The sequence below is a fragment of the Lepisosteus platostomus genome, chromosome 11 (genome assembly GCF_059453375.1).
Source record: "Lepisosteus platostomus isolate fLepPlt1 chromosome 11, fLepPlt1.hap1, whole genome shotgun sequence".
In the NCBI taxonomy this organism is placed as follows: Eukaryota; Metazoa; Chordata; class Actinopteri; order Semionotiformes; family Lepisosteidae; genus Lepisosteus; species Lepisosteus platostomus.
The window spans coordinates 38347442-38361989 of record NC_142621.1 but is presented as its reverse complement, the minus strand read 5'-3'; the positions used below and the strand labels follow the sequence as shown (position 1 = coordinate 38361989).

The window sequence follows — 14548 nt, the reverse complement described above, 5'->3', positions numbered from 1 at the left end:
AATAGAAAACACTAGGTGCTCTTCTTTCGTTATGACAGGTGCAGATGTTTTTGGTAAGTGGACAATTGAGATACAGTAATACTGCACTTAGGGGATGACCCCACTGATTGGCTATAACCCCAATCTCCTAGTCCATATCAATTTCCTTTTATAGACATTGAGGACATCTTTGCCAGCCCATAGTCAAGAAATATAGAAGTGACAGTTCATCTGCCCAAGGCTCATTCTCTTAAAAAATGGCTTCCAGGTTTAAACCTAACTTGTTCTACCAAGAGGATTACAATATTCCAGACCTGGTAGAATGATGAAGCAGTAGAACATTTTTTTTCCCCTTCTGTTATAAGAATGTAATCATGATGCCAACTGAGGCACTTCAGTTCTGGTGCTAACCACGGTCTAGCTCAAGTAGAGACCAGTGCAGTGAGTATGTTACACAAGTGTTGTGGCTTCCTTGAAACCTACAGCAGAGTATATAGTCTACTGCGGCAGAAGACCAAGTATTCTGGTGTAGTTGTGTTCACTGCTGTCTATAAAGTGACCCTATCTCTGCTCTGAGCAGAGCAACAGACTGTAATTCTAGCCACGTGGGTGGTGGTTTGTCAGAACCCAAGTGCAAGAGACTGGAGAGTGACAACTGAAAGGAGAAAATGAACTAATGAATTACTGGCCAGTGGGCCTTAATTAGCCCAGGCCAGTCAGTAATTGGGAAGAATGACAATTCTAGGAGAAGCTGGACCAATGACATCACTGGCAGAGAGAAAGGCTGATAAACACAGCCTGGAGGAAAAATTGAGTCTCAGGTACAGTAGGAACCCAAATAGCGAGACCCCTGAAAGAAACCAAACGGGCTTCGAAGGGCAGCCCTCGGGAGTGTCAAAGGTGCAAGTCAGCAAACTTGAGGGTCGACGCAGAGAGCAGTGAAAAGGATAAGTGTGAAAAGAAGTGCTGGCTAGAATCAGAGCCAGCTGTGTCAGGCAATGTGGAGAGCAGGCTAGGAGCTAAGGCTGGAGCACTGGGCAATGCCAAGAGCTGAGGTTGCTGTGCAGAGCGGAGGCTGGAAGCCAGGTTTCTGCCAAACATAATCCGCCGGTCACAAAACAGGGAGTCTTGAGTATGGGAGAAACCGAGTTGTGAGCTTCCCGAGAAAGGAGCTGGGCAGCTTAGAAGGGCAGACTTGAGGCCACTGAGATTTTTGGGCAGAGCGAAGGCTGGCTGTGCTTGCTGGTTGACACTAGAGCAGAGGCTGGTGCATCAGGCAATGCTGGAGCTGAAAACTGCTGTGCAGAGCAAGGGCTTGCTTGCTCTACCAGGCAATGCTAGAGCAGAGCCTGGTGCGCTGTGTGAGGCTAGAGCTGAGGGAAAAAAACTTCTGCACAGCCTATAGGTCAGAAAAAATACTAGGAGGCTTGGGTACAGAGAAACCGAATAATGAACATCCTGAAAAAAGAGAAAAAAATTATTAGGAGAAGCCAAACAACGAATGTGCTGAAATAAAGACCAAAAGGGTAGAGACAGAAGTACTGTACAAGTGAAAATCAGGGTGCCAAGAAAAAATGACGAAGTGGAATCAAAGCGGAACCTAGGGTTTATATAGAAAACCAGGAATTGAATAATAAGCTAATTAACATGGATCACGAAAAGGCGATCTAGTTAGAGTAGCAAAACCCTGGAAAACCGTGAGCTCTCGACATAATGTGATGGTTTCCCAGGTCACCTCTAGCTGGAGGACACCCTCATGACAAGCGTGTTACACATAAATGACAGAAAAGTACAACTTTCAGTATTTACAGTTTCTTACTCATAGACAGTGAATAAAATGACCACAAGATGTATTATGACATGATTTCAGAAATCTACTAAAACATTAAGTAGTGGGGTGAAGACTTCTATCTCTGTTTTCTATTTTGCCTGTAACAGTTAGTTTGGCAAATATTATGTTAGTCATTATATGACTGACTCAGTTTTCACAGCAGGACTTTGGTATAAACAGCACCTCATTTCCATAACTGAATCGACTAGAAATTAATTAAGAGTCTAATTGTACCAAATTCTTACTAAGAAATAAATTGAAAGTTCTGCTGTTTTACTACTGTACCTCTAGCTAAACAAACAAAACAGCCAAATAAAATACATTTAATTAGAATGATTAATACGTTGAGTTCAAGGAAACATAATATTAGCTACACATCAGTAATTGTGCATTATGGGATATTTATGGAAGTTTTAAAACCTAATGTTTTAAATGTATTATACCAATTAATCAATCACAGTCCCGCTTTGGGAAGTATACTGTAAGTAATATAAGTATTATCTCTTTAGACTATAATAACCACTCATCCGCAAACTAATCATTCTAAAACATTCATAATTAATTGCTTACATTAGGATACAGGGTACGGTATTTCTACAAAGGGTAGCACAGTTTTGCAGTGCTTATCAATGCTACCTCGCAGTGCTACGGCCCTGGGTTCAAATTCAGACCTGGAGAACCAGGTGGAGAACTAAAGTACATGTACAGTAGGTGGAGTTTGTATGTTCTCTCCATGTTCTTGTGGGTTTCCTCCAGGTGTTCCAGCTTCCTCTCACAGTCCAAAAACATACTGGTAGGTTAATTGGCTTCTGGGAAAATCGGCCCAAAAGTGTTAATGTGTACGTGTCTGTCTGTGTATCTGCCGTGCAATGGACTGGCGTTTTGTCCAAGGAACACTGCCCTGCGCCCATTGCTTATGGGGATAAGCTCCTGCTCCCCCGCGACACTGAATTAGAAGAGGTGGTTAGACAATGGATGGATGGCATTTCTACAACTGTGTGGGCGCATGGCAATTTTTGAGACCTTATATTAATTAATTTGCGCATCATTAGATAAATGAGTTTAAATAAATAAATTAAAGATAAATATCATCAACTAAACATAAGTTAATATACAGAAGATTATACTGAATACATCAGGAAAGTGCCAACACACTTTGTATGAATTAATTTGTATGAATTAATAACAAAATATTCCTTAATTCCTTAAAATATTAAGTGTCACTGTTATTTCATTTTTCATCAAAAGTACTGCAGGTACTAGAAAGGCAAAGAAATAAAAACCAATTCTTAAGAAATAGGAGAGAATCTAGTTGAAAACTAAAGTTAACTAGACTTAAAAAACATACATTTTTCATACACAATCTGTCATTAAAATTAACAACTATAGTAACAGAAACTGTTTTTTTTTATTTTGTAGCCCAGAAACAGAAAAGAGAAAAAAATCAGACTTTTTCAATTAAGCATGATTACACTGTCAAAAAATGAAAGAAGCCAGCTCTCTATAAAAAATGGCTTTTTATTTTTCGCTGCACTGACACAGCCTTGATTGCTGCACTACGTCTGCTTTTTTTTGCTTTGTCTCCCTTCTCTCTGAAAAAGAAGAATGTTTTTAAAAAGCGCTGGTTTCTTTCATTTTTTACTTTATGTGATCTTGAGTTTCAGAGCACACAATAAAAGGTATTTGTTTAAATTGAGGCGAACATGTTTTTCAGGAATTGTTTAAGCTGGATTATGTTGTCAATTCAATCACATACCTTTGCTCTTATGGCCTTTTCAGCGTCTAGCTCTTCCTCTAACTCCTCTATGCGCACCTAAAGAGAAAGAAAATAATTGTAGCTCAAGCTTTAGAGACTTAGCAATTTTCAGGCCCTGGACAGTGCACAATTATTTTCACAAGACCCTTTAATGTAATTTTTTACAGAATTACAGTATATGAAAACAATTTCACAGACCATTTTCCCAACATGTGCATACCTGAAGAATGTGTGCTTTACCCACCAATGGCAAATAACAAGGCCAAGTTTTGAGAAATTTAAAGATAAATGCATGACATTTATATTTCCATCTACTGTAGGGAAAAAAAAATCAGTTGACTGAAGATTTCAATGAGCTATAAACCGGCACTTGCATTTACTCTTTTTCCCCATTTGTGGGTTTGTTCACTTTTTATTCAAAAAGACAGCAATTTGGAAAAAGAATTGATCTGTATGCCATCATTAACATTTTAGCCTGAAGCTGTTTTTTTCTTCCCGACTTAAAATCTGCGGCAATCACAAAAAAGTTAACTTCAAGGAGTGGGTTGACAAATCTTCTTTATCTATTTGTGTGGTTTAATTCTGTACTTTGACATACTCTTAAATATAAAAAATATCAACAAAGAATTACACAGAGAAGAATCCCCCTTTAGCAACACCTTCAAAACACAATCAGTTGCTTCCTTGGACAATACATAATAACTATAGTATGAACGTCTTTTTACAGAGAGACAAACAGAGCACCTGTAATCTTCTTACGAATTTCATATAACAAATAATATGTTCCATATTTTTAATTAGGACCTCTATAATTAAAATGGCTACAAATACGTCTTTGCCCCTTACAACATTTATATCTGACAGCAGATATAAATTCAAAGTAATCTTTTTTACTAGGTTAGTTAACTATTCCCAAAACAGAATTTGCTGCTTGCTGATATTATTTTAGGAATATCTTCTATATCTGAATATGTGACACACTTCAATATATCTACACTGAATATGTAATTGGAATTGGTAGGTATTCTGTGCATATATATTTGATGTAGTCAATGTGATCAAAATTTGTTCCAGAAAGGTTCCTCTGTAATTACACAGCAGGCTTGGGAGCTGGATGAAGAATTAGCTGTACACTGGGAAAATATAGGGTCTTCTATAGAAGAAATGCAAAAAACAAAATATGCACTCTTACTTGAACTCACACTGTGCTTGCATTTAAAATGTAAAGTGTGAACAGAAAATGACACTCCACAATGAAGCTGACTATGGCTAAATGTTCCATTCAACAATATCCTACTGTATGTGCTAGTAACTTGGGAAATACATGTCTTAGTCTAAATGAGGAATTGGTAAAAGAGCCATGCCTTTTCCAATCTACATAAAAACATAAAAATCAAAAGAAAAAAAAAGAATTATAGAGAGTAATGATTTTAAGTATATTTAAGCCTCTGATTTCTAAAATGTGTTCTACAGTTCATCATCAAAAGCGAAATGAACTTTTTGTTGCATGTAAATGAGAAGGACAAAGTTTATGGCTTGAGGCTATCAAGTTACACTAAATACATGGTGACACTGACATTTCTAACTGTACATGCCTGGAGATGTTTGGAAATCTATTGAAAAAATATAGTTTCAAAGCTGAAACTGTGAAAAAAAATATTGTAGTGCAATAAATAGTGTTTTAACACTTTAGAGCCGATTCTACAAAAATCACTAAAAAAAACATTAGAATCTTTGAGGATGATCTCTATCTGAACCATGAAAAAACTAAAAGGTAAAGAATATGGAAGTAAAGTGTAGCAGAAACTATAGCAAACAAAGAACCTCTTCATTCAGGTAGGCAGATTTATTTCTGATCTAAGGTCTGAGGAAACAGAACAGAACCATAGGCGCTGCAAAATGAACAACAATATTGCTATCTATCGAATAAGACAGGTGCTAAGCTTTAAACATGCAGTTAATTGAAAACTAGTTTTAAAATTACTCACATGCCACTGTAAGACTTCTGCCGAAAGCACAGCCATTACTGTGCAGGAGAGCTCTGACAGCTCTTGGAACAGTCACCCCAATGAAACTGGATCTACCAGTATACAGATAGGCCAACGCCATTCTGTTCTGCTTTGAAGGGGCTTGCAAATCACAGAGAGCATCCCCACCCCCTCATACTCTCCAGCCCTGTTTCAATCTCACTAGTAAAGCAGCAGTGGTGTTTAACCAGCAATTTGTTTACCCAGCCGATAAAGTAAAACAGTATAAATGAAGTCCTTTGATTTAGGACTCCAGTTAGAATACGACAAGAAACAAGCAGCTTTCAGAATAGAACCATAGCCGTTTTTATGATGCAGAGAAAGAAACTGCAAGAGTACAGTATAAATGTGAGCTGGTAGACAATTCTATCCCTGCATATGTCATACTAACATCAATATGCCCAGTCACTACCAATGCAATCATCTTTTACTTTACCGAAAGGGGATTATAATCAGACAAGTTAAAGCTCAGTACTATCAATAAATGCTCTGTATTATTTACTGATGTAAAACATCAATATGATTTCTGAACATCAGGACAAAACCAGGGACACTGACTTTGTGCACCCTGGCACTAATGGCTATTAGAATACTTGACTGTTACAGTATATAAGATTATACAAACAATAACTGAATTGGTTGCATTAAATAAAATAACGTAATAAATACACCTTTTAGCTACACTAAAACACTCTATTAAAGAGCAATAAAGAGATGAATACAAAAACATATAACCTACAGAAGTTTTAAGTGCATATACAGTAGTACAGTCTCATAAGAATCTAAAAAAGGTTACAAAAGAAAGGAGTCATTCCACACACTGAATCTCCCTCATGTGGTTGCTAGTAGCTAATTGATCCGAGGATCTCATTCTGATGTTTCTTAAAAGAAGTCAGAATATCAGTTTTGTCAATATTGTTGGGTAACGTGTTCCAGACTCCCACAACCCTTTGTGTAATAAAGTGTCTCCTGTTCTCAGATTAAAATAAACTTCCACATAGTTTCCATATGTGTCTTCTGGGTTGAGTTGCACTGTTGTTTCTGAAGCAATCCTTAAGTTTACGCAGATCAGATCAGAACTTCTATCTGGCATGAAGACCTGGCAGAAGGATGCTGATACCATGTGACTTCCCCCAGCTACTGTTTTTGTACAGAGTTTTGTGAAGTCTTGTGTACAACTGTTACTTCTCAGCAGGGAAAGTTCAATGTCCTCTGTAATATTTAAGGTAGTGAAAAGAAAAGTCTGGTTTAAAAAGAAATGTCTGTACAAAATCTCCTTCAAATGAGGAGAGTTCTTGATATTTGAAGCAACTTGTTTATATCATGTACAGTACATGCTTTCTTTGTCTCACAGGTCATAATATTAGGAACTCTCACCAAATATGTGAAGCGTATGCAAGAATCATGATCTGTTTGAACAATAAAGACTTGATGAAGATAAAGGTATATTCAATTAGATTTTGGCCAGGCATGGTGATGGAAGGCTATTTCATGCTTCAGTTTCATGCTCAACAGGCAATCACACATGACTTGCCACTGACACTATATGGATTTCACTGGGGGTTACTTACAGTATGCTTTGGCCAGTAAGTGTAGTTTCTTTGTCTTTGTAATTCTTTGCCTAAAGAGAGTGCATTGGAGCTACTCCTCGTTTTTTGCTGTTTTATTATTTTGTACTACTGTATTTTTTGTATCTACAGAAAATCAGTTCTGTTAATGCTACAGAATATTTTCAAAATCACACTATACATGGAGGAAGTTTCACATGTAATTTAAAACCCAAGCAATGCAAATGAGCTTGGATTGTTTTGTCCCTGACAAAAACAAGATCAACCCAGCTCTTGTTATGTACTGCCCACCTGCATTTTTATCAGTGGGAGGATTACAGCCAAGTTCAAAATGGATCCAAAGAACGGGTTCATTGTGAGGCATGAAGAATGCTTTTGCTAAGCGGGAAAACTTGTACACTTTAACCAATACACATATCAGCTTTCAGTCCTCCAATCATGGTCAACTAACTAAAACAAAGAAAGGCTTTATTTCCCTAAAGAACTCCAAAATGAAGCATCTAAACTAAGATGGCATGTGCCAGACAACCCAGTACCTGATCTTTACTAAGCTATCTTCTCCTTACTCTGAAATGGTAAACAAAGATAAACCACAGGGATGAAGACTTTTTAAAATACTTTTTTAATTCTTTCACAATGTTTTTTTAATATAGTCAATAAGGAACTTAATGTGACAAACATTCTGATGATTCAAGTGATTTTATCCAGTTTTAATAGATGAAAACAATAATAACAACGATAACATCATCATCCTTAGATCATGACAACATTGTGCTTGATGTTTTTTTTACCTTTGTTTAAATGAAAGCACTTTAATTGTTTTATTTCTTCAGAAAATCCTATTGTCATGTTTCTAATTCCACCACAAATGCTCAATGCACTAATTAAAAGGTCTATTTTTTTACTATATTTTTTTATTTAACAAGATATACAGCATATTGTGTAAGTAGGAATTATTCCTACCTTTAATTTTTTTTTATTTCTCAAAATGAATGACAAATACCAGTAATATAACTAAAAATAAAAAAATAAGACTATAAAAATACATCATGTTTTCTTTATGAATAAGTGCTAAAAAAGTAATATTTAATAAAAAATCTTTACTGGAGTTTGTGTAACACCAGACAACTACTAATGTTCTGTAAGATAAATGTTTATTGCAGACTTGGAATCCATTAAGGAAGAATTTTCAATAGTCTAAGAATGTACTGGCTAGAGCTTTTCCACAAAATCAGTCAGAGAGCTTAGAGTTAAATAGGCCATGAAATTTATTTCCACCGTTATTTTTTTTAAGATGTTGCAACTTTTAAGATGAGGAAAAAAGGGGAATTGCAATTCAGCTGAAAAATGCCCTTGTTTGTTCTTAACACTTAAGCAGAAAACTGCCAATTAGAGAGAAATGCAATCATTAAATACTGTACTGAGGACTTGCCAATAGAGCACATATAATTTTAAATACTTGCACTCCAAATCAGGCTTAAATATATAATGAATATTTTCATCAAATAAGATCAATAAAAGACTGAAGTAGTTTAAACAATTGAAAACAGATACTGATTTGGACTTACTAACAGATCCAGTGCTGTAAATTTCTAAATGACCTTTTATTGTCCTGAAAACATCCCAACTCATATGACTGGGTCTGATATGGTACAGAATTTGATATGGTATTTGAGTTATGCAATTCCCCATATCAGCAAATAAACATTTTTACTTGCCCTACGCAAGCTAGGGTTTATGGCAAGATAAACATTAGGCAAAATTAGATTTTAAAATGAACATGTTGTATGTCCATTTAAGGGAGTTTATGTGCTAACATGAGTATTCAGTATCATGTCACTTTGCAGACCGACTGAACCTATTTCAATTGAAGTTTTAACTTTTTTCAACACTGCAATAATGGAAAGAATATACAGTATTTAAATATATTTTGGACACTAAGTCTATTCAGACATTATGATGCTGATTTCTGTTGGTTTATCAAATATATAAAAAACTATTATTATTTATATGACCTATTTTTTTTAACAGTTGAAAATGAGTTGCATTTTTATTTTACATTGTACTGTTTGTACATACAGTACTTGATTTCAAACAGTAAGCATGTATCTGGAAAACATACTTGCTTCACATTTTCACTATTACTAGGACTGCTTTATTAACAATGGGAATAATATTTGAACAACATTCAGGATGCTTAGACAATAGGCTTCTTAGAGAGATTGTGTTTACCCTCTATCTTTTTTCTTCTCCTACTCCTTAATATTTTTGGAGAGATCGCCTGTCATGAAAAACTGCTTAAGTAAAAGTTAGGGCTTACTAGTGATTTATGTACAGTATGTTGGCAGCTATAAATACATGTAGTTGATTTTATTGTAGTGGGCAGCAAAGGAACAAGTGAAAGGTTTATTTCATGCTGAAAAGAGAAGAAAGAAAACACAACGTTTCGGCCGTGGAGCCTTCTTCAGGTGTGAGGGTTTATTGTAGTGGTATGATTGAGATCTAATTACAGTATAATAATGATGAAAGCAAGCTCTAAAGCTTTTTATTTTTTAACTAAAGCTATAGCTTTATGTCACATTGACTGTTAAACTAGGGAACCATTTATCTATCTATCCATTTTCTAACTGCTTCTTCCAGTTCTGGAGAGTCGGGGAGCCAGTGCCAATCCCGAAAACGAACAAAGGTGCAATGCAGGGTACACCATGGGCAGGATGCCAGTCCATTACAGGGCAGACACACACAAACACAGACACACACACTTAAGGCCTAATTTTCTCAGAAGCTAATTAACCTACCAGTATATTTTTGGACTGTGAGAGGAAGCTGGAGCACCCACAAAAACATGGGGAGAGCACACAAACTCAGATACCCAGATAGCACCCCAGGTCTGGAATTGAATCCAGGACCCCAGTGGAGCGAGACATCAATTCTAACCTATGTATGCACTGTGCCAGCATGCCAACTGGGGAACCAACAAAGTAAAACTATTTGTGGGGTTCAATGATTTCATGTTGAAATATGGCTCTGTAGACACCAGACCATTTTTGTTTTATATATTCTGTGTGTTTTAGTACCATGGCACAGTGTGCAAGTGATCATCATTATTAAAACAAAAATAAAGCATGACATTTAAAAAAACAAAAGCTAAATTGTAGATGGTTTCTGTCATTTTTAACTAGCAGGAATTCTGTAATGTACAGTACACGTACAGAAGTCTGCATTACTATAGCCTGTGATGAAAGAAATATATTCAGTGTTTATTCCTTGCAGTCCACAGAAATATTCTTTCAGGCTCACCTGCAGCTCCTTATTTATCTTCTGTAGATTCACATTTAAGGCCTCCTCCTCCTCCAGCTTGTTGTTTGTGGCATTTATCTCCAAATCTTTCCTGCAGGAACACGAGAGGGAAAAGAACAAAGGTTTGTTTTTTTTCAGGCATACTTGCTTTATGAACCATGCCATTCTCTACACGGATGGTTTCTGGTGATGCAGACGGAGTCATTTTACAATCATTCAGTTTTACCATTAAAACCTTGGTTTTCTTAAAGGCAACAACAAGATATTTTAAAACCAAGATATCAGACAAACATGGGTTCCTGTAAATATGGGTATATTATAGTCAAGTATTTAATTGTGAAAAATTAAAATGTGTCATATGAAAATTCCCATGAAAAGAGGGTTTCAAACGGAAGTTACTGAATTAACTACTTACACAGTACCTTTCTCCAACCATGTAGCCTTTTTTTCAAATATTGCTTGGTTCACTGTGAAAGACTATCATATCAAACAGCTGTTTTTGCTTTGTTGTAATTGTGAGAAAAACTTAAATGATTCTCTGTCTCCCCAGTGCATACCAATAGATCTGAGCTCTTCCCCGGCTTTTTCCTATTTAAAAAGAAGTTGACATCTGCATGGCAATGATGTTCCAGATTGCCTTAGGGCTTGCTCTGATCAAAGTGAAGATAGCTCTCCACAGATATTCTTTTATTTGTCTGAACAAGAAAACTGTGAGAGCAAGCAACCTCCCCTCTCACCCTGTGTAAGGTTAATCTGTAACAGAAGTGTTTCCTTTTATTAAAGCCTGACTCCTGCCTCCACACAGCCTCACCCCCCACCCAAAAAAAAACTAATTCTTTGACTCAAATGATCTGTACATATTCTTACATGAATAGCTATTATTAAACATTCCTTGTGGAGTAATGAACCATAGAATGCCCAGTAACTGAACATCCCTCACAGCCTTAAAAAAATCTGTTAATGTGACAAGATCCAGAACACTTTGAGTGCAAGCACCTTCGCCCAGATTCTACTGAAAGAGTAACACTTTCTGGGGCCTGCTGTACACGCTTGTGAAGACTTACAGATGAACTCCAAACACAGTCAACTGTGCTACCCCTACACTTGAAGAAGTGTCAGAAAGTATTCTTACAAAGCACGCAATACTGCTCAAAGTGGAGTGCGGTGACACAGAGCATTCACACTGGTGAGATCACACTATTCACCAAATTCAATAAAGAAAAAGATGGGATAGATTAGGATTTCTTAAGCAAATAAATTAAGTTTAAATTTTAGGATTTGGGGTGGAAAATGTTAGAAAAGAGTACATCTATATTTCCATAGCTTTTGGAAATATTCTCCATATGTACTGTATTATTATTTTCAGCTTTTTTTCTTGAATGCATAGGCATGAGATATACTGTACAAAAGGTGTTGGCAACCTTGATTTGAGAATTAAGAAAATACAATTTCTGATAATCATTTTATAGTCAAGAATTTAATGTTAAATTATTGTGTCATGAAAATTCTAATGAGAATAGTTTTTAAACATACTATTGAAACAGATTTTTAATGAAAAATGTTGATCTTAGAAAGGTACTGTATAGAGTAACTTACAAATACACTACTATATAAATAAAATTTCAATATATTGTACCAACTTTATACTAATGATAAATCTTCAGTACTTCAGTATTTTGCCAACCATTCTATAATCATGGAAATGTTTTAATGAATTTAATTTTAAAACTAAAAATATTATTTTTCTAAGGGAATAAAGGGAATAGGGAATTAAAATATTCCTAAAGGACTAAAGCTTGATTTTACAGATTATGGTTTTTAAACAACCCAGTTCATGTACAGTAGATTTTGCATACAGTAGCTTCTGTATTCCTGCTTAAAGAAAATCATGAGGGACAATATACTGTACCAATTGCTCCATTACCTATACTGTAAAACACTGCCTGGAATTTAAAACTCATAAACATAACATAAAAAGAGAACAGAAGACAAGTGCAGTATGAGTCTAAGGCTGCAAAAAGCAATGTGTTTGCAAATACACAGTACATTTGTTAATGTTCTATATAGTTCAAGAAGATTATTTAAGAGTAACCAATTTAGGGTGTCAATATCAAACAGAAAATAAATTCTAAATTGGCTCATTAATGATCTTTCATGACTTACTTCTTGATTACCTCCTCCAGGTCTGTCTTAAGCTTCTCCATCTCATTCAGGTTTTCAATAGTCATCTTGCTGTCTCCTTCCAGTTTCCTTTTGGCTTTCTCCAGTTCAATTCTGTGCCTCCTTTCTTGCTCAAGGAGATACTCCAGCTTAAGGGGAGGATTTAGATGTGATTTCTTATCTGCTTCTAACAGTGAATAGCCTCTCCACTTTACTCATTGGACAAGATTGTTTATGTCTCTTATTCAAAGAGGTGGTCAGTTCTGCAATTTGCCTATACAGGATTCTGTTGAATCAGAAGATCCTACAATTTATGTCTATAACAATTCCCTTGTATCAAAATAATATAAGGTACTCTCACCAGTTTATGACCATGAATCAAGATACCCAATTTTAAAATAAGATTTTTACTAGTGATCAAGCATTGAGTCAACAGGTTTTCTGCTTCACACATTTTAACAGTGAATTTTCAGATCTGAAATTGTTAGTTTTGGCAAACATTATTTTAATTACCATGACCAGAAACATAACAATTCTCCAGCATTTCCATTGCATTTTAATTTGAGTTGGTTGACCATGATCATATAACCATTTTTGCCATTTAGACTAACTTTGTGCAATACAAAATGTATTTCAATTTTGTTTATGTAATTGGAAGAGTTTTTTTATATACTGTAATTGAAAAGAAGTCATTGCATATCTGTTCTAGCCTTGAAAGCTTCTACTGTAGCTTATAACTGACCACAGTTTGAAACAGTCTAAGACCTGTAAAAGAATGCTGCAGTAATGCATGGTCAATAATATTAAAAACATTTTTATTTAAAAAAATCTACGTTAGCTTTACGTGGGTTTAATATCAACACTGTGAAATGTACCAATTAAAATAACATTTTGGTTGAATAAATGCTTAAATTATATGACAAAATAACAAAAAAATATGGAAGCATATTTCAGTGAGTATAAATCTGTCAGAGAGCTATATCTTTTAGCAGTGCTGGAATGCAATGTATGCAATAACTGTCAGTAGTCAACATATTTAATGACTGAACATTAATGGGTACAATGTATATACAATCATCCTTGTGCAATTTATTATTGTAAGAAAATGCATTTGTAAAAAAACTTACTTTATTATACTACTGTATATACTGTACCAGAGTGGCCGTTATTTTTGAAAATCTCAAATCTCATGCTCTCACCCCCTCAATATGCAGTACAATATGACGAAATTATCCAAGTTACCAGAAAATATCATGCATGAAACTTCAAGGTAACTGAGATTTACTTACTGGTGTCTGCAACAGGGTTTGAAATGATAGTTTACTTTTTTAAATGGAAGCTGTGCCCTGAATCCTGATATACAACATGGAAAAAGAATTGCATCTGTTCCTTGTTGCAAGTTAGATGATTATTGAACTCTTGTATCATGGCCACACTGCGATTCTCAGTGTCTTTGACCCTTTAATCCCTTCTTATGGTTGATTATAAAATTGAAATCATAATAACAAAAACATTCTAAACTCACAGGCAATTAAATAAATTATTCTAGACTCAGTGACTGCCAATCACCATGTAAGGGATACAGCTAGGTAGAAAATAAATGCTGAAAATTAAAAGCTGTATTGATATCACTGTTAATGTCACTACATGGTAAAATATCAACTAGACACCTCTAAATACATTCAAAATTGATTATATTTATTTATTATTTTATTATCGAGAGCAATTCAACACAAATTAGAAAAAATGAGAGGGTGAACATTCAGACTTTCACGTTTTATTATATTTATAGGAACTACTCTATTATAAACAGTACACTGGATATTATTTATCCATTCTTCACTACTAGCAGTAAATCCTTTCTATACTACTATCTTATTGATCAACAAGAAAAATAATAAAAAATTATCCAAATATTTTTATGACC

General features: G+C 35.2%; 1 protein-coding gene and 1 long non-coding RNA gene across 8 annotated transcripts in view; both read right to left on the bottom strand.

Moving 5' to 3' along the window:
* LOC148652624 (uncharacterized) overlaps window positions 1-14548 on the bottom strand; it is a 102445-nt gene that overhangs the window by 30746 nt on the left and 57151 nt on the right. The gene's annotated exons all lie outside the window — the stretch shown is intronic.
* LOC148652625 (putative uncharacterized protein MYH16) overlaps window positions 1-14548 on the bottom strand; it is an 86077-nt gene that overhangs the window by 30746 nt on the left and 40783 nt on the right. For all 7 annotated transcript variants that reach the window (XM_088599567.1, XM_088599568.1, XM_088599572.1 and 4 more), the window contains 3 exons: window positions 12625-12770; window positions 10462-10552; window positions 3567-3623 (listed from right to left, as the gene is read on the bottom strand). In XM_088599567.1, the coding sequence (XP_088455693.1) occupies window positions 3567-3623; window positions 10462-10552; window positions 12625-12770 (294 nt within the window). The remainder of the gene's footprint in view (window positions 1-3566; window positions 3624-10461; window positions 10553-12624; window positions 12771-14548) is intronic.